At 37.1% G+C, this 21,278-nt stretch overlaps 1 protein-coding gene across 10 annotated transcripts in view; it reads left to right on the top strand.

Annotated features, from left to right (window-relative positions):
• Window positions 1-9,696: 9,696 nt before the first annotated feature.
• Window positions 9,697-21,278, top strand: part of LOC124168997 (rho guanine nucleotide exchange factor 18) — a 165,263-nt gene continuing 153,681 nt past the window's right edge. For 9 of the 10 annotated variants that reach the window (XM_046547446.1, XM_046547453.1, XM_046547452.1 and 6 more), the window contains exons 1-2: window positions 9,697-9,841; window positions 15,685-15,780. In XM_046547446.1, the coding sequence (XP_046403402.1) occupies window positions 15,735-15,780 (46 nt within the window). In that variant the 5' untranslated portion in view covers window positions 9,697-9,841; window positions 15,685-15,734. Of the gene's footprint in view, window positions 9,842-10,605; window positions 10,684-15,684; window positions 15,781-21,278 lie in introns of all 10 variants that reach the window. The other variant, XM_046547444.1, reaches the window with a different exon arrangement.

Here is a 21,278-nt window from a genome sequence, read left to right as displayed (position 1 = left end):
GCAGAGTTTAGCTAATCGTTATTCAAGGTCTAACCAAATTTTATTAAAAACTGCCGAGAAACAAGGCGAGTCGGAGTCAAGGTGATCAGCGTGCCGCGTAAGCAACTTCTCCCGGCTCCATTCGACCTGCCGCGGTCGGGGGTATATATAAGGCCGTAAGGTGTATAAGGCCGCGGATATATGACAACGAACCTGGTGTTATCATCGAGTTGAATCACCATCGACTTGCACGCATACTAAAATAAGATTCTACTTTTTTGGATGACCTCGAAATCCAAAATGTGCGCACAGGAGGCTTTTTAAAGGCTCATAAATCCCTCGTTTCACCGAGGCAACAGAAAACGTTAAGTTGGCAAAATTCCAGAAAACCTCCCTTTTACTAGATATTCGGTAGTTTAGAATTCGGGATTAGCGATCTTCTGCTGTCCCTTTATTTCACTCATTCCTCATGATTTTTCGAGTACCTACTTACACCTTTTCTTATTATATTCGAAATGCTGTAGTCACCTACATGTCACTTTTAAAGAAAAATTTCTAAATTTCATCGAGACCACTGAAATATGCATAAAAATGGAATCACTAATGTCCATAATAATAATCTGTGTGGGAATGCTCTTAAGTTGATGTTTATTAGAATTTTCTAAAAATATTTCATTAAAACAATTGTCATCCTCTCATTACTTATTTTTACTACCCATTTTTTTAGCTGATTCCTGAAAAGTATTATCCAACCTTCACAGGGCAGAGAACATTTCATTAAAGAATTTTTTGCTGCATTCAGCACCTTTTAGTTACTTAAAATAATATTTTTTATTCATAAAAAGCCATTCCAATCATTACAGACCATAAAACCTGAAAAAATGGCAGGTCCGCATTTAGTGTTCTTCCGCATTTAGTGTTTTAAATTTTGTCCCCCCTGAAAAACCTTAAATCAGGATTCTACTGTAACTAGTTTTAAGGGAATTTTTCCTCTTTGGCTGCCTGTGATTGTTAGTTATTTTTTGCATTTTCATTAGTGTTAATCTTTGATCTCCTTATAGGATTCATCCTAAAAATCTCTGCTTCAATTATGTTTTTCACCGTTAAGATTAATTTTGGGGTCATATTTGTTGAAGCTATAACTTAAAATCCTAATGAAATTTACTTCATTAGTCTCATTTTAATCAAGGAGGTTTAAAATACATAGGACATATCTTTTAAATTATGTAGGTAATCTTATGCATTGCTCGTATTCCTGTTTTTTTATTGTGCATGAGATTATCTTTTACAACCATATACACAGGCATATCTTTAACTTGATAGCATTTGAGATATCATTCCTCTTAAATTGCTGAGAATTAGTTGTAATTTCCTGTGTGTGTGGACTACCTTTGCATAGTTGTACCTCTAAGATAGAGTAGCTATAATCTGTGATAAGCATGTATGTATTATAATAGGCTTTTGCATCTTTATTTGAGCTCTGGTTTTATCAGTTGCATTGGTCCATGTGTTGTCATTCACCAGATACTCGGTCCATTGTTTGCCTTATAATTTTCTGTATAGTGGCACTACGTTTCCATTCCGTATATGTTTCTGCCCTCAGTTCTCCCAGTTTTTCACAGCCAATAGCTCCATATTCCATTTTCTGGCTGATAAATTGTCAATTCCATGTATTTGTATTTAGGAATGATCAGGCTTTCCCAATGAAGTATTGCACATGATTGGTTTTATATTTCATCATGTATGATAACATTACAGAGAAGAATGACTTTATTAATCAGTAAGGAGATGTCAATGGGTTCTTTGGTTTTCAAGTTGCACGATTTCTATTCACTTTCTCCTGTGATAGCATGATTCACCTGAAGTCATAGGAACAGGTCATTTCGGTGCTACGAGCTTGATCTTGAATTCTCGCTGCTATCCAATTCGAAACAAGGGCCTAAGCATCGTCAAGTCATCAGAAATTGACTATTGCTGGCATGTATGATTTTAGCATGAATACATATTACAAAAGAGGGTCATCAAGTCAGCTTACAAATGTATTGTCACGCACCGCACATTTAAATGGGTTTACAGAAGTTGCCACTTGCGTCGCTGACGGACATATTGATCCGAGTTTCACAGTGAAATAAGGTAAAATTAGAAAAGTCAACCGAAATTTTTTTACATGACATGATCTATCAAATTCATGACTTAATTGGATCGCATTGCACTCATCTCTGCGCTACGGAATTTTTTGAAAACCAATTAAAATGCGACCAAAGTGGCCATAGAAAACAGCAAATTTCTGGCTTAGAGCCTACCTGTTGCCAAATCAACAATGGATGGGCTTGAGCGATCGTAATGTCCATGTAGATGGTCATCACAAGGAGGTACTTGCTTTTGCTTTGAGCTGCCCGTCAAGACCTTCGGATTCAGTTCAGCAAAGATCTTCTGCATGTCCTAATTTTCAGTGATTTATGCTCTGCACTCATCTGTCAATGCTAATTTCATCTGCAATCATGTGCACACTTACGTGACTTTTTGACAGCCTGAATTCAGCACTTCACTCTCGTTTCTGTGGTTCTTGAGTTCAACATGTGCTCGGTGTGGGTCTCATCCTCCTTACTCTTTCAGCCACCTTCGATGAGCTTGTGCACCTTAAATACTGCATTTTTTTGGCATGCTTTTGTTGTTGAAAACTTGACAAATCATCCCCTAAGTCTCCGTTCGAGATTTCCCCAGTCCAACCCAGAATTTTATTGCATACTCCTGCAAGAGAGAAGTGGTTACCTAGGGTCTTGGCAGCAACATGGTCAGAGGTCCTGAAAAGGCCCCCTTTTGAGAAGGTGAAAGATAACATTAACATGAGTGTTTTTAATGATTCAAACTAATAAGTTCAATTTGCTTCTGTGTTACCAGTTATTCTGATTTCTAAGTTAGCATGCCCACAATAGGGTGGTTTCCTATTATTTTTTTATTGCCTAAATCGAAAGATTATTACTCCTGGAGTACTTATTTCGCGATTTTAGATTTTTAAATGACGATATCTATTTTTCGCGATTAAATGAAAGTGAAAATTTTCTAGCGCGCGAAAACGCGACGCGTAAGTATGAATGTCGGGAAATCTCTCCGTGTGACGTATTTCTGGTTCCCGCTGCCGCCTTGTGAGGTGACCTTGAGGCGAGTTGAGCGCTGATACGACGCAGGCTGCTAGCGGGTAGCTGAGTACCCTGCTGGCTGGTACCACTTGGCTTAAATAAGGATTATTAATACCTTATCAAATGAAGAAAACTTTCCGACCTTAGCCAGTTTTAATAAGTGATTATTAAGACATGTTTCCCTGAGCTCTGCGCCTCATGTATGCATTGGTAACCTCAGACGACGTATAACTCCTATCTTCTCGTATAGAAACTAGGTCCCTGTGACGTCATGTGGAGTGGCATCGCATGGGCGCCAATCTGGCCCTTTTCAAATGAGGATAGAAATGGACCATTGCCATTCGTCTAAACCGGTATTTCTAAAACGAAATAATTTGTATATTATAAATACAGTAATGGTGGGTAACGAATCGCAATCAATGACTTTCGTTTTCTTTGATGAAGGAAACTACCCTATTGTATTCTCGTCTACCTTCATAGCAACAGACTTTCAGCATGTTAAAATTTCTCAAAATTTTTTTAGAAAAATAGTTCTGCTGTTTTGAAGTTAGTATTTTGAATTGAAAGAGCAGGCTCAACCAAATACTCCTATGCATGGGACTGCGCAAATGCATTATACAGGTACAGGCTGGGCCTTTGAGGGGCCAGGCCCAAGGGAGGATTCCTTCCCACCCACCATGGCCAGTCTGACCTTGTGCGACCATTTGCTGCATTTTTGCTGGCACCGAGTCATTGGACAGAGCTCCATTAAAAACAAATGTGAGGTTGCTTGCAACGGGCTCTTGGAATGTTATATGGAATGTTGGAAGGGATATAATCAGGTGTTTACTGCCCCTCAAAACCAGCCCACATTATGTAGTTCGGTAGATTCAGTTTAATGGGTCCACCGGTTACTTGGGGCAGCCGCTTAATTGGGGCAGATCTTGAAGAACAGAACCCAATAGAGGAATATCCCAGAGTATTCTCCGCTTAATTGGGACAGCTCGCCATTTTATTGGGCCATGAGTCGGCGGCTTAGACTGTATACTATGTAGCGATAAAATTAAAATTTTTTGTTTTCAAAATACTATTTTTTTATATTTTCCTCCTTTGGTTTACTCTTATTTTTCACAAATGTTCCTATTCTTGCCCTTTTATGAAAGCTGTTGTTGTTATACTATCTGCAAGAGGATAGGACTTTTATTTAATAGGACTAAGTAAAAGACATTCATTTGGCGTCGCCCGAGGCTGTGAAAAAATATTTTTAACTAAATTGTTATAATTCTTAAAAATGATAATAATTTAACTAATAATGCTGATTTATTAATAAAAGTAATAGTTTAATAAACTTTCGCTCCATTAAAATACAAATGTGAGGTTGCATGCAATGGGCTCTTCGAATGTTATGAACTGCCATCGAGCATGTGTAGTGCCAACGCATTCTAATGTATTCATATCAGGAAAAATTTACTCTTGGTACTTTTAATACTCATTGTGTATAGCTGTGGGGGGGCATCCAGCAGCTCCAGACATTTGCTCCTCGAGGGAAAAGTGTAGACAAACCAGGCATGTGCATTAGACTACTCTTACAGAAAGATTCCAAGGGGATCATAGATTAAAAATTCCATTTCGGGGACTTAGTGTTGCAGTTGAAGTGCCCTACACACAAGCCATAGTGAGGGGAGGGGTCATTGGGGGCAATGGAAATTTTTTATTGCCACATGTGGCGACTGACCATGACTCTCTGAGGAGGGCAGTATCCCTATCCTCTTGACTCTCCATTTATTGATGCATTGACATTTCATATTGTATGACACCCCTTTAAGGAATATATCCCTTTAAAGAAACATATTGATAATACTAGCCCTAGATTTGAGAAGTTTTGGGAAAATCAGGCAGATTTAGGGAGCAAACACATGGATAGGTGGATTCAGAGGAAGGCATGGACCCCCCCTCCCCCCAAGACCCGTAAAAAGTAGGCAAGATTTTTTTATGTGGTCCCTTTATCATTGTGTTCATTTTGTTATGTGTATTACGGGATACCCCCAGAACAAAATCCTGGATCCGGCCTTGCTCCTATGCACACTAAGCCATCACTACTAGGTCCATTTTTTGTAAAAACCAGCTATGGCTATTATGTAACTTCTGCATGGAATAAATGAAACTTCAGCTTAATGAAATGTATAGTTTTCTGATTCCTGTGATTTGATAACAAATGATAAGTATTGGTAATCCACATACCACACCCCTTAAGCAAATTTCTTGATACTCACTTGCAACATCTGAAATAATCCGCCACGATTAGAATCTACTGGTCTAGTTTTCCACATCTTTTTGCCCATCTTTGATGCCATCGCCATGTAGGGGAAACCCAGCAGCAACATAATCCACCATCATCAAAAATCCTAAGGGGACAATGTCTTAGTAATAATAATAATATGTTTTATTTGCCCAAAAGACCAAGGTACATTTGCACAGGTATAAGGCACGTCCATCAAAAACATAAGTTACTGCACAAGCATAAAATCAGTGTACATATATATCACATATAATAATCACTCATAACAAAGAAAGGAAAATAAAAAATCACATATAACATTCCATCAAGCCCTTAACTCATGTAATATTCCTCCAAAGAGTAATATGAACCTGAAAGAAGGAACTTTTTAATTGTATTTTGAAAGCATTATCTTTTTTAATATTTTTTACATCAGCAGGGAGTTTATTATAAAGTCGTACCCCCATTTCCCTCGGGCCCAGTTTGTTTAAGTTTGTCCTTGTAGTAGTGTAATGTATGTCATGCTTGCATCTTGTGTGATGGGAGTGATGGTCACTATTAAGGGGGAAGCTTATGATATTAGATTTGATGTACAGCACAGTAATCATAATATAAATGCAAGGCAGTGGCAGAAGGCCTAGCTCCTTGAATAAGGGTCTGCATGAGTATCTGGATGGTTTCTGGGCTATTATTCTAACAGCCTTTTTCTGAAGTCTGAAAATGCGTAATGAGTTGATATGAGAGGAGCCCCAAAAATTATACTATAGTAAAGAGTGGTATCAAGAAACAGGATATTTTTAATTAGCCAGACAAAGGAAAGAAGGAAAATTTTTCAAATTTATATTAAGTAATGGTGGCTGGAGCAGTAGAGTCACTCGGAAGTGTCATTTGGAATCAAATGTGCTTCCACACGAGTTTTGATGTAAGAGAAAAGAAAGTCATCTGTCATTAACCTCCATCTACGGAAAAACATAGGGGTTTTCTTCTCCATAAGAAAATCTTTCCTTTCCGTAGAAACATCAAGTTGTGGTTTCGCTAGTAGTGGCCCACGCCCCCCTAACGATGGCGTTGGGATTTCCCTATTCCCTCCTTTCCAGCCCTATCCTCACCCTAGAAGCGTCGGTGGGCTCGCTATTGTGGTGGTACTTCTTTCTTTTTCCCTTCCCCGCCAAACCCCTCCCCGGGATAACTGGGCAAATCAGTTTAGTAAATGTGTCCCGTAGTGGTGCAGCGAGGGGGGTGGTTTAGTTGATAAAACCCCCCCAGAGAAATTTTTAAGTTTTAATTTCACTTAATATTATTGGATCAATATTACATATAGAATAGCATAAGGTTTAATAAAATATCCATCAGAAATCAGAAAAACTCACCATTTTGAGCCATTTATCTGCAACATATTCTAGGAGTGGGCCCCCGACCTTCCTGCTTACCCTGGTGGGTATTCCTCACCCTCAGACCCCCCAATGTTAGTTGCTCCTAAAACCCCTCCTAGCCTTAATTCCTAGCTGTGTCCCGGTCCTGGTGGTTGTAACATTCTCAGGGACCACATTGGGTCTCATCTGCTGTCATTAACCTCCATGACCACTAGAAAGAAAAGAGGAGCACATCCCCATCATCAAAATCCACCACTCACTGCCTGAGTTCCACCATTAGAGACATGAGCTCATCTAGTTCAGATTATGAGTAACCCAGTGTGATTCCTATCAGGTAATTGTTATTGTAGGTGACGTACCTCTCTCAATGCCTGTCGAAAGTGTTGCCCAGCCTATTCTTTTGGTCCTTGATGGCAGCTCAACCGGAAGGCTTCAACCCACAACACCTCAACTCACCACAATTGGCCTCGCCCATTCTCATTTAGTGACTGTTGCAATTAGCAAAATAAGAAGTTTAAGGCGGGAAACTTAGTGTGCCTAGACTTTATACATTTATTGCCTTCATATGTCACTTTCACAAACTTAATGTGTCTCTTGTTTCGGACTTGATGGCACCACTCACATGGCGGACCATCTGCAACTTAGCCTGCCGCTTCTGATCATAGCAAACCTTTCCACGTTTTACTTTGGATTAAACATGTACATTTAGGGTGTTACTACACCCTTTCAGCTGAGATCACTTCAGAATGAAATTTGACGATTAGAGTTGAAGATATATTGGATTGATGCCCCTTGGATGGTGTGTCCTAGGTGACTCTGTCTGACACTGGCCTCAGTCTGACCCCCAGGTTGGGCCAATGTGATCAGGAATTATACCAGGTTCAATGTATCTTTGTGGCTTTCTGGATGTGGCAAAAATGTGGTTATTATTAGAACCAGGAAAGCATGAGTGGGCTTGGCTAATGATAAGAGGGTTTAGTTTTGACCCATTACGTTTGACATACCATGTAGAGAGGTTAAAACATAGAGCTTAAAAATCGAATGGCCAGTTTGCTTTCACCATTCTCCTGTTAGTGGTAAAAATATGAGTACCCCATGCATCTAATGCTGGTAGGCCAAGCTTCTACTTCATTCAGCCATACTTTGTACTCGGTGTGTGGGTCAAAACTAATCTGTTTGAAGGTGAAGCACGTGATCCCTTCGGTGCGAAACATATCTACATTTTTTTTTGTCCCATAGGTTTACTTTAGTTTCAACCAGAAATAGTTTTGACTCCTATTTTGTTTCGACCCCAGCAAACACAGTTTTTAGCATAGATTTTACATGAAGTCAGTTGGGAGCCAATAGAATCCAAGGGAACATGCCAGGCTTAGTTTTCCCAAGCAACTAAGAACTTTCAGGGTGACATAGAGAGCATAATCGTAGAACCAATCTAGATTTCCAGGTCTGACGTACAGAACCAATAAAATAAGAATGATAGTTTTCCTATCTGCAGTGTGGTACCCTAATTCTAATTCATCATCATCTAATCCGCCAACCCCCCCCCCCAAATCTTTTAAATCCATAAGATTCAAACACTCAAATTTGGGATTGATGAGATTCGAAACCAGAACAAGAAAAGTTCAACGAAACCCTATGTTGTTACATTCAAAATGTAAATGACAAAAAAATTAACGCTACTAATTATTCTTTCTGCAACTAAAATCTAGGAGAGCAATTTAAAGTACCTCAGTATGAATAGGAGAAGAATACAACTTTAAAGTCACCATCGTTTATATCAGTGGCGTAATTAGGTGTGCTTTTGGGGGGATGAGGAGGACCTGTGGGAGCTACCCTCACCCCCCACCCTAGGCTACGGATCCGGAAAACATTTGAAAAATGAGATGCCTGGAAAAAAATATTATCTTATTTTGGCACTAAAAAATTAGAAAATGATTTAAAAGGGGCGGGGTTAAATTAGAGGCTTTGGGGATCTATCCAGGGGTGACCTGGCCTTGGGATTTAAAATCGTTAATGGACTTCTCATTGGTGCTTACTGGAATTGTGAATTCCTCTTTCTATCCATGACCAAATATGCTTTTTTTTCAATGTGGGTGGTGACTGGGTGTGGTATCAGGCAACTTTTAAACTTAAAAGTTTGTACTTAGTGTTTTTAAGTGGTAGGGACATTGTTTTTCCTAATTTTTTTCTCACAGGAGAAAATTTAAAGACGAAGAAACACCCACTGTACTAAAACAACTACAACACACAATTGGAAACCAAAGAACTAACACAATCAATCTCCCCAAAGGCGAGGTTTTAAGTCTGCACTAATGTTTTGCGTGACAAAATATGTCACGATTTATTTCTCTTCTCCTTATAGTAGAGGTACTCTAGCCAGTCACCTTGCTTGAACATTTATCCCCCAAGACACTAGTATGTTCCATGTAAACCTTCTTACATTCGTACATTAACGCAATAAAGGCCATTTTTATAATATCTATGGTAAGGGATAACCGTAACTTACTACACACAATACCACGTAACTCGAATCGGAAGTTTTATGAAAGAAATTAAGTTTAACGGCCTGTTACATATATAGTCGCTTTTGGCTTCATGAATTCCCCATTTTAAAGTTTTTTTTTGTTGTATAATGCAGCAAAAAAATAATGATCGAACGAAATTGAACTTCAAATAACACGCCAAAAATTTGATTGAGTATGAAAAATTTATAGGCCCATTTCGGTCACTGGAGGTGAAAATTTTGAGTTCAAACAATGCTAAGTCGCGCAATGTGTAATTTAATTTAATAAGTATAGTCCACCGTAAATAACGGAATAGAAGTGTTTAAACGACACTAAGTATAAAATAATAATTATTTTTATTACGCCTAACATTTTCTTTGCTTAATAATACATAAATTCGATGTCACGAATGGATGCACATAATGGCGAACAGGGATGTATTTTTGTGACGTCACGTCCTCTCCGAAATGGCAGTGATAGGGAAGTGTCAAAAACAGTGATGTGCGTTTTGTGGTTTATATTTCGTTTATAAACCAAGTGTATCGATCTCAAGGATAAAGTGTGGCATGATGTTCATAAACTGATTGTGTAAGTTGTCGAATCTTCTGCGGTTGTTTACGAATGCATTTGCGTAGAGGAATTCTGCTAGCCATCATACCATGTAAACAATGTTTCTAGTGTTAATTAGATACTAATTGTACCTATTTATATTCCAACACTTTAAGGAGGTATTGTCATATAAGATTGTATTCCCTAGCGTGTAGTATTACCTTTGAAGTGATCTAATGTATAGTTAAGTGTTGTTCATAAGAGGTAGTTTTTTTCAATAACAAGAACCTGATGCCGGTTATGCACTTGAGCGAAAATCCTTGGTGTGCTGTCCATAGTGAATGTAAATTGTGGTGTCCTATTCGAGGTACTTCTTTTGTCTTCTCCGATGGCCAATTATCTCATCTAATTAGCTGGATTTGTGTTCAATTTGGTGTTTTGCTGACCAAGTGGAGGTTTTGTCCTCCTCCTCCAGTAATCTGTGTTAAATATGGCCATTTTCCTATCTTCTGAAGTGCTATGAAGAAAAATATCGGAGTTTAATGCATGCAAGTGCTTATATGATATCTTTGAAGTAGCTTTTGTTAGCACTTGTATTATTGTGTTTCATTGGCAATCAGTTTCTAACAGTTGATGAAACCGTGGTAGTTTTACAATGCTTTTGTGTCTTGGAGTTCTAAGATTTATATCTAAGAATTCAAAGGCATATGGCTTTGAAATTTCGTTGATGGGGGATTTAAGAGCTGTGTCATTAACAAGGTGTTGTCATTAAGTGTAACGTTAATTTCAACTATTTTGATCAGGATGGGGATTGAGACGACTCCAGGAATGTTCCGCCGCTCTGAATTTCCTGTAAAAATAACCATGAATCTTGAAGAAAGGTAGTTGAAAATAGTTGGAGCTAACCGTGAATGACTTATGTAGTTTTGGCATGTTAGTATTCTTAGAATTCTTCAATTTTTTCTTTGAAATTTATATCCTGTCTTGCAAGTTGCCGTGTATTAACTTCTCAGTGTTAGGCGTGGTTCCTGCTGGTATTGGTTACATTCTCCAAGTAACAGCTTCGCGTTTTGTCTGAGCATGATTTCCAATGTTGAGGGTACCCTTAAGCAAAACGTCCTGGGCGTGGACTTATTTTGAATTTACATTTTACAATTGTATTCGGAAAAGAGAACCTGTGTCAGTCTATTACCATAGATTTTGGATATTAAGATTTTGGTTCCATATATGGTGTACGCAACCAAGTAAGGTCAAGCTATTGCAAGTCAGCATATACATATGACTTCATCATTCTAGAATGGATATTTAGTTTTTTCCTTCCGTTTTTTGTAATGGAATGATATTTTTACGTCTTTCCTACAGTTTCTTTTTTTCTATCCTAATTTTTTAATCCCTTACCTACTTACTTTATCCCTTACAATTTTTATTTCTGGTAAAGTACTTCTTTTCCTCACACATTCCATGCCACATTTTTCGGAGTAACTTTAAGTTGCCTACTTAGTCTTTATTTGTGTGTGTGGCATAAATTGCTTTGCTCTATGATATTATAGAGCATAGTGTGATGATGCCTTTGCAAATTACATAAATTATCAAGCAGAAAAACTTGTAATGACGATAATAAGATCTTTATCATGGCACCAAGATATTTCACGCTTATTGATTCCTGTGAAGTATAAGATCTAATGTTTCAGCTCAATTTGGAGATTCATAACTCTTACCCTTTTGCTAACATTCATAACATTCTTGTCTTCGATTCAGTGAAATATCTTTCATCTCTCTTAATCTTTCTAACGTATTTCTCCTCATAATCTATTGTCAGTTTTCTTATCCCATTTCTGATTTTCCTGTTATTTGTATCTCCCATTCTTGTGGGGTCTTAATACTTACTAAATATTATGATGCTAAGTCTTGGCTTCGCTGTGGATTTTCATGTGGCAGTTCTATAGAGCTCTCATTCGTAACCAAGATCTTTTTTTGCCACGAAGTTATCTTTATCTTGCTGAGTGAATGTTTTAATAATTGCTTGTTTTGTCATTTAACACTAGAACGTCCGGACTTCCACTTCACCTTAAACGGCCGAGGGGATCAAATTGATCCCCTTCGAGTTATCCGCATGTATATGCAAATAGGTGTGGGAAATAAAATTATAACATAAATATTATTGTTTTACTGGTCCATTTATTTCGTTTTACTAGTATGAGGTCAATCACACCCGGGGCAGGGCGTAAAAAAAACTCATTTTTAGACAATTTTCTTTTTGAATTTTTTATTCCATTTATTTTCAAAAAATGAAGTTTGAGAAGATATTGTAAAGATTTCAAATACGTTCTCATGATAAATACTTATATGAATATATTTAAAATTTATTATCACTTTAAAAATTGTTGTTTACTAATTAAAAGACTCCTTGCAGTCAACACAAAATTACTTCACTCTATCAGTGAATTGTTCGCAAACAATTTTCCTGCACTTCATGAACATCTCCCTTGTTTCACTACTTTTGCAGTTTTTCTGCACTTGGCAATTATCCTTTAGGTGCTGCGTTGTAAATTTTTTCATTAAGTTCAGGTACTGGCTCAATTCCATCACTTTTTGTTTTTAAGTTGTTGAATCTTAACTATTCTGATAATTTTTGAAGAAATACTTTCCTTGACAGCTTTTCTTCCGTGACAGCTTTGTATATCACGAAATCATTTATAGCAGCGAGGTAAAGAATATTGTAGAATCTATTCAAGGGCCACCTTCTTGATGAATCTTTTACCGTAAGGTGCCTTGTCATTTGGTCAACAATAATTTTTTGCGTGGTTTTAATATTTCATTGTTTCCGGTGTCTTCTTCTTGTTTGTAAGAATTTTTACGCTGGGATGTTGGCTACTAAGTAAGAAAACATTCTTATTTTTCTTGCCCTGATGCATTCTAAGTAAAATTCCATCATGTGTCATAACCTGTGTACTGTGAATCGCCGTTTTTGATGTTTTCACAGATGCAGGTATTTCTCTTCTTACCCTATTTATCGTTCCAACTAGAGCTCTTTCTTTTAGCATTTTCGCCAATTTTAGAGATGAAAAATAGTTATCCACGGTAACATTTCTGCCTTTTTTTAGATATGGCCCCATCAGACGCATCACCGGTAGACGCTGATGGTCGTAAATTATCCTTGCTGAGATAGGGAAAGCCAATCAGCACATATTGAATTCACATCCACGGCAATCCAGAACTTTTTCCCGTACTTGTCAGGTTTTGAAGCTATAAATTGCGTGAACGGACACCTGGCTATGCAAGGAAATAACTGCTCATCAACAGTGCTATCTTCCCCTCGTCTACAATAGCTACAACAATTCTTTGCAAACTTATTCCAAACTTCGGAAACTAAGGCAAATTTAACTGTTTACAAACGAAAAGAGCGAGTCGTCTTCTCATCAAACCTGAGAAAACGCATAATTTCACGTAAAAGATTTCGTGGCATAATTTCACTTCAAAATGGTAGACCCAGATGTTAGGAGAAAAGCGCTTGTAGTTCAATGTTTCTTGATACACTAACGCCCCTTGCATAAAGAATTGCGATGAATGCCTCCAGTTCAGGTATTGATATGGACCAGGAATTTCCTTGAAGAACACGATTACCCTCTGCTTCGGTGGAATTACGTTTGTGGAGGAGTATGGAATTATCAATGAACATACGCCAGACGCTAGCATCTCTTTCACCGCTTACGTGAATTTTTGCATAGGAGGTTGGTCCAGCTTTTTCCTTCAGGACATTTTGCTGAGGTTTACGCCCAGGAAAAAAGTGCCTGTGTCCGCTTTCAACCACACCGTGCCATCGGGGGTTGTGTGTTGGTTCTCTTTTGTTTCACCTGGGAACAAATATAAGCATGAAACAGCTATAAGGACTATCAAAATAAGGATAGATAATACTAGTGAAATGCACCTACCGTTTTGGTTATTGCTGGCTGCAAAGTTTTCCTGTGAAACTCCTTGAGCTTCCTTAGCGCAACGACTACTTCTAGTTTTGTCAAAACTTCGACGCTAGTTTAGGAATATATCTTGGCGTCGAAGTATGCTGAGAGGCTCGTCATCAGAATCTGTATTTAGATCATTATGCCATTGCAGCATGGATGGTGGGCAAAAGTACTTGAAACATTGTTAGTAAGAAAGAAATGTGGAAGTATAGCTCACCGTTACTATCACTGTCATTTTCGGAATTCCTTCCTTTGGTCTCGGGCACTTCCATTTCTACCCCAGATTCACTCGACTCTAAATCACTACCTAATATGCACTCTTCATCCTCTGAGGATAAATCACTATCATCAGATTTCCCATAGTCGATATTAGCTAACTCTAATGTAGTCTTGAGGACGCAGATGAAGTCTTCGTTCTAGTTTAGAACCCCAATAAAATTGCACGCTGGCGATTACAGATTGTCCGACCGAAGGCAGTTGGAGTGAATGAAATAGGTAATGGAAATGAGGGATATCAACTTGCATTCATGAAAAGACGGTGAAAAGGTTTGAATGATAAGTTGCAACAATATTAATGCTATCGCGGCAAGTTTAAAGGCTATCACCCTACGTAATACAATTTTTCTCGCTTAGGGATCAAATTGATCCCTGCGGACGTTTAAGGTGAAAATGATATTATCTTACAAAGTAATGATATCGGGTGGTTCTTCTTCTTGGTCCATAAAGTAACTTAAAAATGTGTAAAAGTCACGAGAGGAAAACACTCTACCTATTATGGTTTCCAAAATAAATACATTGAAAATCGAAAAAGGATCAAATTGATCCCCTCGGACGTTCTAGTGTTAATGAAATGGGTAGATAAAAATCTACAATCAATTCATTGAAGTATACCCACTATTTTTTACTAAATATTATGACACCAAGTCTTGGCTTCACTGTGGATTTTCATGTGGCAGTTCTATAGAGTTCTCATTCGTAACCAAGATCTTTTGTTTTTGCTATGAAGTTATCTTTTTCTTGCTGAGTGAATGCTTTAATCATTGCTTGTTGTGTAATTTAATGAAATGGATAGATAAAAATCTATAATCAATTCAGTGAAGTATACCCAGTATTTTATAACTGGTCTTCTTGCTGCACAATTTGGCATGATCTGTAGTTCATGGTTTCTTAATTCATTTCCAGTATGCTTGTGAGAATATTGCTTAATCTTCCTGAAATATTTTTCATTTTGTGACTATTTTCTTGAGAATAGAAATGACCCTTAATAAATATTAACAATATTTACTCTTCACTACCTTGAGTATAGCACTTAATTATTTCTTAATTATTTAAGTATGTAAATCTCAACCTCAAGATATTCCTTGATTCTTGATCTCCTACCCTGTTGAGTAAGTTTAATGCCCATTAAGCTCCTAGTTCTTACTTATATCATTTATTAATTGCTGCGGAGGTTCTGTCAGATTTGAATTTATTGCATCGTTATTAATTGGGTGATGTGTTGTTTTCTTATAAATGTTTTGGCTGCCTCGATGTGAGCCTGGCAAAGATGTTATTGGCTCTTTCCAGTGAGGAATGCATGTTGCAAGGATCTAATAATGCGTTATTTGCTTTGGATTTTTTACCTGTTTAATCATATGATTATTAAATTTCAGTTTTTTCAAGTAATAGGTATAAGGTTGAAATTAATGTTGTAATGTTTGTTTTTTATTTTGAATTTTGAAAGTATGTTTTATCCTTACGAGTTAATTGTGGTATTTTTTTATCATAGTTTAGCTTGATATAGCTGAATTTGAATTTTTTGGAGTATTCCTCTTGTTATTAGGTACTGTTTTTTGTCAGTTTGGCATGTTGTATCTATTTTTTAATATATTTAATTATCATTTTGCTACTGAGGTGCCACAATGATCTACTTTTTACTTGCAGTTTTTGTCTAACTTGTCCAGCACCTTTGGTGTTGGACAGAAGTGCAAACCATGGACAGGCTCACGGGAGATGCCAGGCTGAACCCATTTTATTCAGGTATGTGCTTACATGAACCCTATTTTCATCACTTTTCTAGGTATGTGTTACTTTAGTTGCCTTGGAGAACTGCACAATGATGGAGCTGGATGTTACTTCATTGAAAATAAAGGAATAAAACTTTCTAAGGTTCAATATTATATTAATATGGGCACGACCCGGGTTTCGTAGCGTAGTTACATCTTCAGGTAGGTTACATCTATGTTACGGAACCTGGGTCGTGCCCATATTAATATAATACTGAACCTTACAAAGTTTTATACAGTATTTCGAGTATGGAGAGGTTTCACAAAGTGAAGCCTGAAGTTATCAGTTATAGTACTTCATTGATTTAGTTTCTATAACCATGGTAATGAACGACTTTGTATGCTTCTACAATACTCATTTTATGACCTCAATTGATAAAATGAAAAGTGAAGAATACTTAGTAGTTCTTTACTTTTCACTATGCCAAGTAGATTCCATAAAGTCACGACTGAAACAACTAATTATCTCAAGTGATTTCTATAGGTGGTTTGAAACAGTAAATAATGAAACGTGATGCAGGAAATAAATTGTCTTGATTCGTATTTGAACCTGGCTTTTCTGATTTCTAACCTGGTGTGCGTTCGCCGTTTTGATGTCTGTGATTAAAATATGAGTGCTACATGCATCTAATGGCAGTAAGCCGAACCTCTACTTCATTCAACCATACTTCGTACACGGTGTGTGGCTCGGGTGTCTCCATACATTTCCTTCTAACAGCTTTTTTCCCCTCATCTTTGAGATGTAATATGACTTGATTTACCAGATGTACACCAGGAGAGAAATAAGCAAGCATTAATTATCTCTAGAATGATAGTGTTCTGTCATCTGACTGGTTTAAGGACCATGATTTTTCCTTCTGATGTTAGCTGTTGTTTATAAATCTACGTTACCACTTTACTTCAACCCTTAGTCTGATATTGCTCTGAAAGAAAATAATCATAATATGAGGATAAATAATAAGAGGATTAAAAGTTTCCAGGTGAACCTTGCTACATTTATGAAAATTTGTAAGTTACTAAAACTTTAAAGAAAAACAATTGTCCTTGATGCGATCATCGCTAAATTTTATTTTCGAGATTTTGCTAGCTTATAAAACTGTAGAATTCACAATTTTCAGTTTCTTTTGGAGCTTGCTTGCTGGAGTCTACTTATCTGCTGCAAAGGTTCAAAGTTCTTTCTCCTTTCATGAAAAGGATTTTGGACAGCATTGATTTTACTCGCTGCTCATATCCATTCACTATCCCAGGCTTCTTTTCTGCAGTTTTTTCTTAGGTCTTTGTTATGGCTCCACCTGTAGGAATGAGCGTCAAAGTTAAAGAAAGAAAATGTGTTCTGAGTTATAGTGAGTGGTCCTATTCAGAAGTTTTTGTCAAACTGTATGTGCATTATCAGATGCGGAATTTGCACTTTTAGTTTCCTATAAATTCGAGCAATCTACCATATTGATACATCTATTATACCCTCCTATTAGTTTTGTCTTATGCACACCATTCATTGTTATCATTCTGAAAATCTCTAAATTACTCTTTGCATTGAGCAAGTATCCATCTCGTCAAGCTCACGTCTCTTCACAGAAATTGCCACTTGTTTGTTCTAGACTTTCTAGTTTTTTGAGAACATTTCTTTGTGTTTGAGCCAGTTAATAATTTTTTTTGCGTATCTTCCTAATTGTATGCCTTTTATAAATTTACTTTCAATGGACTGAACTTATTCTATTCAATTGTTCAATGTTATCAGCTTCTACTCACTGTTATCCTAACCCCAGTACCTTTCTTTGGTATTGAAAAATAAGATAGTTGAACTTTTCCACAATTATGTATTCAATACATATAGCACGTTAAATAACTGAAAAAATGCAACTACCATGTATTTCAATATGTTGAACTTCCGCTTTATTATGCCCGAATCGGTTGAACCTTTCTCTGGAGTAATAACTATGTGACCATTACAATAGCTCACATGATAATGGTATTTTCTCTCTTTTTCTTACCTCTCAATTTTAGCTCCCGCTGAGTGATGCCAGTATGGGTATCTATTTCTGTTAATGTTTATTCAGTTTTTAAGAATTAGAAAAATACAGTAATTTACTTAAAATATGATGTCTTAATGGTGTCATCATGAAGGGCCATCTTTAAAAGTATTTTTTTTTTGGACAATCCATCAGAAAAAGTGTAATAAATAGTGTGATTTGTGTAATGTAGTCACTGCAGGTCCTCCTTAAGTGTATTAATTTGCACTTGATAATGCTAGGAAGTTATTACAGCTAACGGTTGATATACTTTTATTACTAACTTGTTCTATATGGTTTTACTTCAAAGAATTTACATTCATTACATATGTGGATTCAAAATGAAAATTTGTTTAAAAATAGATAAGTTTGGTTTGTGTGGTACTACGTCCTTCAAAACTCTCTATAAGATATTTCATTGGAGAAGCTTCCTTTCTTTTACTCCTCAGTACTGGGAAAGTAGGTGATCTACTTAAATTAAAAATGATCTACACATGTTTTGTAATAAATATTGTGAAATTTCATGCCTATGTATTAATTACCTTATACTTATTGCTTATAGTAATTTTTCCTTTTTTGTGCGGAGTGATTTCTACTGTAAAAGCAATGGCAATCCAAGTTTAAAAAAATTGTAACTTAAATTTTTATTATTTTTGGTACCATTTGTTTTTTTAAAGTATTTTTAAGTGAAGTCATATTATCGAAATAAATACTTGCAAGTTTTCACGTTTATAATAATGTAGGTATTATAATCGTAGAAGAATGCAAGCATGGTGGAAAAATGCAAGTTTTATAATCGTGGAAAATTGTAAGTATTTATTGGTACGTATGGAAAATTCCGTTCCATCAAGCTTTAATCTTCGGATTTTGTAATGAAGTTAACATTTTTAGTTTGTTTTGTTATATTTGACTTTTTGAAACAGCAAAATAAATTTGTAATTTATCATTCATACCAAAGCACGTCGTTGCGGCAGAGTCTCTGTAGTCAACACCGAAGTACGGGAATTCACGTGATATATATTTATATTTGACTCGTAAAATTCTCCAGAAAATGCAGTGCGGCTGAAGTATAGTGTTGCGTTTCACCCACCTTCATTTAAGACCTCCGAGTGATTCGTTATCTCCGGCTTCCACGAGCCTCGAGTTTGTTTATTGCATTTAAAAACATTTTCCCTCGGAGGGTCGCAAGAGCGTTTCATACACCTTGAATACTAAATGAAGGGACCCTTGAGAAAGGTAAGTCCCCTTTTCTCACGCTGACTCGTTGCCGCCCCAATTTGGCAGGCACTCCTCCGTGCGACCGCTTCAAACCGCACAGCAGCCGTCGGCCGACGCTCTTGTTCAAACTTTTATTTTAAATGTATTTTTATTTTATCATTTTTTTTCGAGTGTTTTTACTTATTTTTTTAGTATGCACACGCTCGGGTTCAGGAGGAGGATTTCGCCCAAGAACTTTGTATCCGAGCGGCTCAACGCAGAACTTTATTGCGCAAAATGGTAAGCGTCGTATTGATTTTTCGCGAAGCGCGTCTTTAAAAGGGGAAAAAAGCGTTGAAAGCGGGATTCGTCTCCCGAATAAACGCTCGTTAAGGCGAGAAGAGAGTTAGGGAACGCTTAGGAATTTTGCACGGGTCGTTCCTCGACTCGCGTCACTCGTGGTGCGAACGCAACTTTCGGGAACGTGGGGCTATTGTGAACGGTTTACGTGTTACTTTTGCGTTTCCTTTAGTCAGAAACCCTTAATTGAGATGGATAAATATCAGTATTCGTCTGTACGGTTCCAGATGCTTAACTTGAGGAATGTGCGCAACTTTTGAACGTAATTTTCGGGAACGTGGATCTATGGTTCACATGTTACTTATTGGTTTTCTGGGGACAGGAACTCAAAATTGGGATGGAAAAATAGCAGTATTCGTCAGTACATTTCTGTGTGCGTAACTTGAGGAAGGTCCGCTTCTTCTGAACGTAATTTTCGGGAAAGTGGGTCTACTTTAAATGGTTCACATGTTACTTATGGGTTTTCTGGGGACAGAAACTCAAAATTGGGATGGAAAAATAACAGAATTCGTTAGTACATTTCCGTGAGCGTAACTTGAGGAAGGTCCGCAACTTTTGAACACAACTTTCGTGAAAATTGAGGTAACTGTAAATGGTTATCACGTATATTTTTATTTCCTTAGGTCAGAAACCTTAAATTGAGATAGAAAAATATAAGTATTCGCCCGCAAGTTTCCAGATGCGTGATTTGACGAATGCACGCAACTTATGAACGCAGCTTTCGGGAACGTGGGGCTATTGTGAACGGTTTACATGCTACTTTTGCGTTTCCCTGAGGCCAGAAACCATAAATCGGGATAGAAAAATATCAGTATTCGTTAGTTCGTTTTCAGATGCGTAACTTGATGAACGTGCGGAACATTTGAACCCAACTTTCGTAAAAATTGGCGAAACTGTAGATGGTTGCCATTTGTTTGGTTAATTTCCTGGGGTCAGAATCCCTAAACTGGGATAAAAAATATCAGTATTTGTCAGTACGTTTCCGTATGCGTAGCTTGAGGAACGTCCGCAACTTTTAACACAACTTTCGTGAAAATTAGCTAAGTTGTAAATTGTTACCATGTAACTTTGTTTAATTTTTTGGCGTCAGAAACACTCAATTGGGACGGAAAATTATTGGTCCGTGTTCGCCAGCACGTTTCCAGATGGGTGACTTGAGGAACATGTGCAATTTTTAAACTCAGCGTTCATGTTATGTAATTGGTGTAGATGTAATTGATTGCGATGTAATTTTTTAAAAATTTCTTTGGGTAAAAAAAAACACTTTAATTGGGATGGAAAAATATCAATATTCTTCAGTACGTTTCTAGACGCGTAACTTGAGGAACGTGCGCAACTTAGTAACTTAACTTTCGTGAAAATTAGCGTAGTCGTAAATGGTTACCGTGTATTTTTTTATTACCTAGGGTCAGAAACCATAATTTGGGATGGAAAAATATCAGTATTCCTAAGGACATGCCCAGATGCGTAACTTGAGGAACGTGAGCAACTACTGAACGTAACTTTCGTAAAAATTAGTGTAAATGTTAATAGTTGCCATGTGATTTGTTTTTGATTTCCTGGGGTCAGCAACCCTAACTTGGGATGGAAAAATATCAGTAATCAGTATTTATTTTTAACTCAAGGAACGAGCGCGTATTCGGGTAACATTTTTGTTGACCATAGCCGTAATAAAACTTCACCACGTAGCGTTTGAAGAACTTGGAGGTCAGAAGATCTAAATTGGAATGATATAATACGTTTATAGATACTTAACTCGCACAACTTATCAACGCAATATCGGTAAATGTGGCGTAACTGTATATGGTTACCGAGTAACTTTTGATTAACCTTTGATGGGGTGCCCTAAATTGGGTTGAAAAAACAAGTTTTAAAATGTTCGATCCACGATTCATAAATCGAGGTA

The sequence above is a fragment of the Ischnura elegans genome, chromosome 12 (genome assembly GCF_921293095.1).
Source record: "Ischnura elegans chromosome 12, ioIscEleg1.1, whole genome shotgun sequence".
NCBI lineage: Eukaryota > Metazoa > Arthropoda > Insecta > Odonata > Coenagrionidae > Ischnura > Ischnura elegans.
The sequence above is the reverse complement of the archived record's forward strand: the minus strand, read 5'-3'. Positions and strand labels throughout refer to the sequence as shown.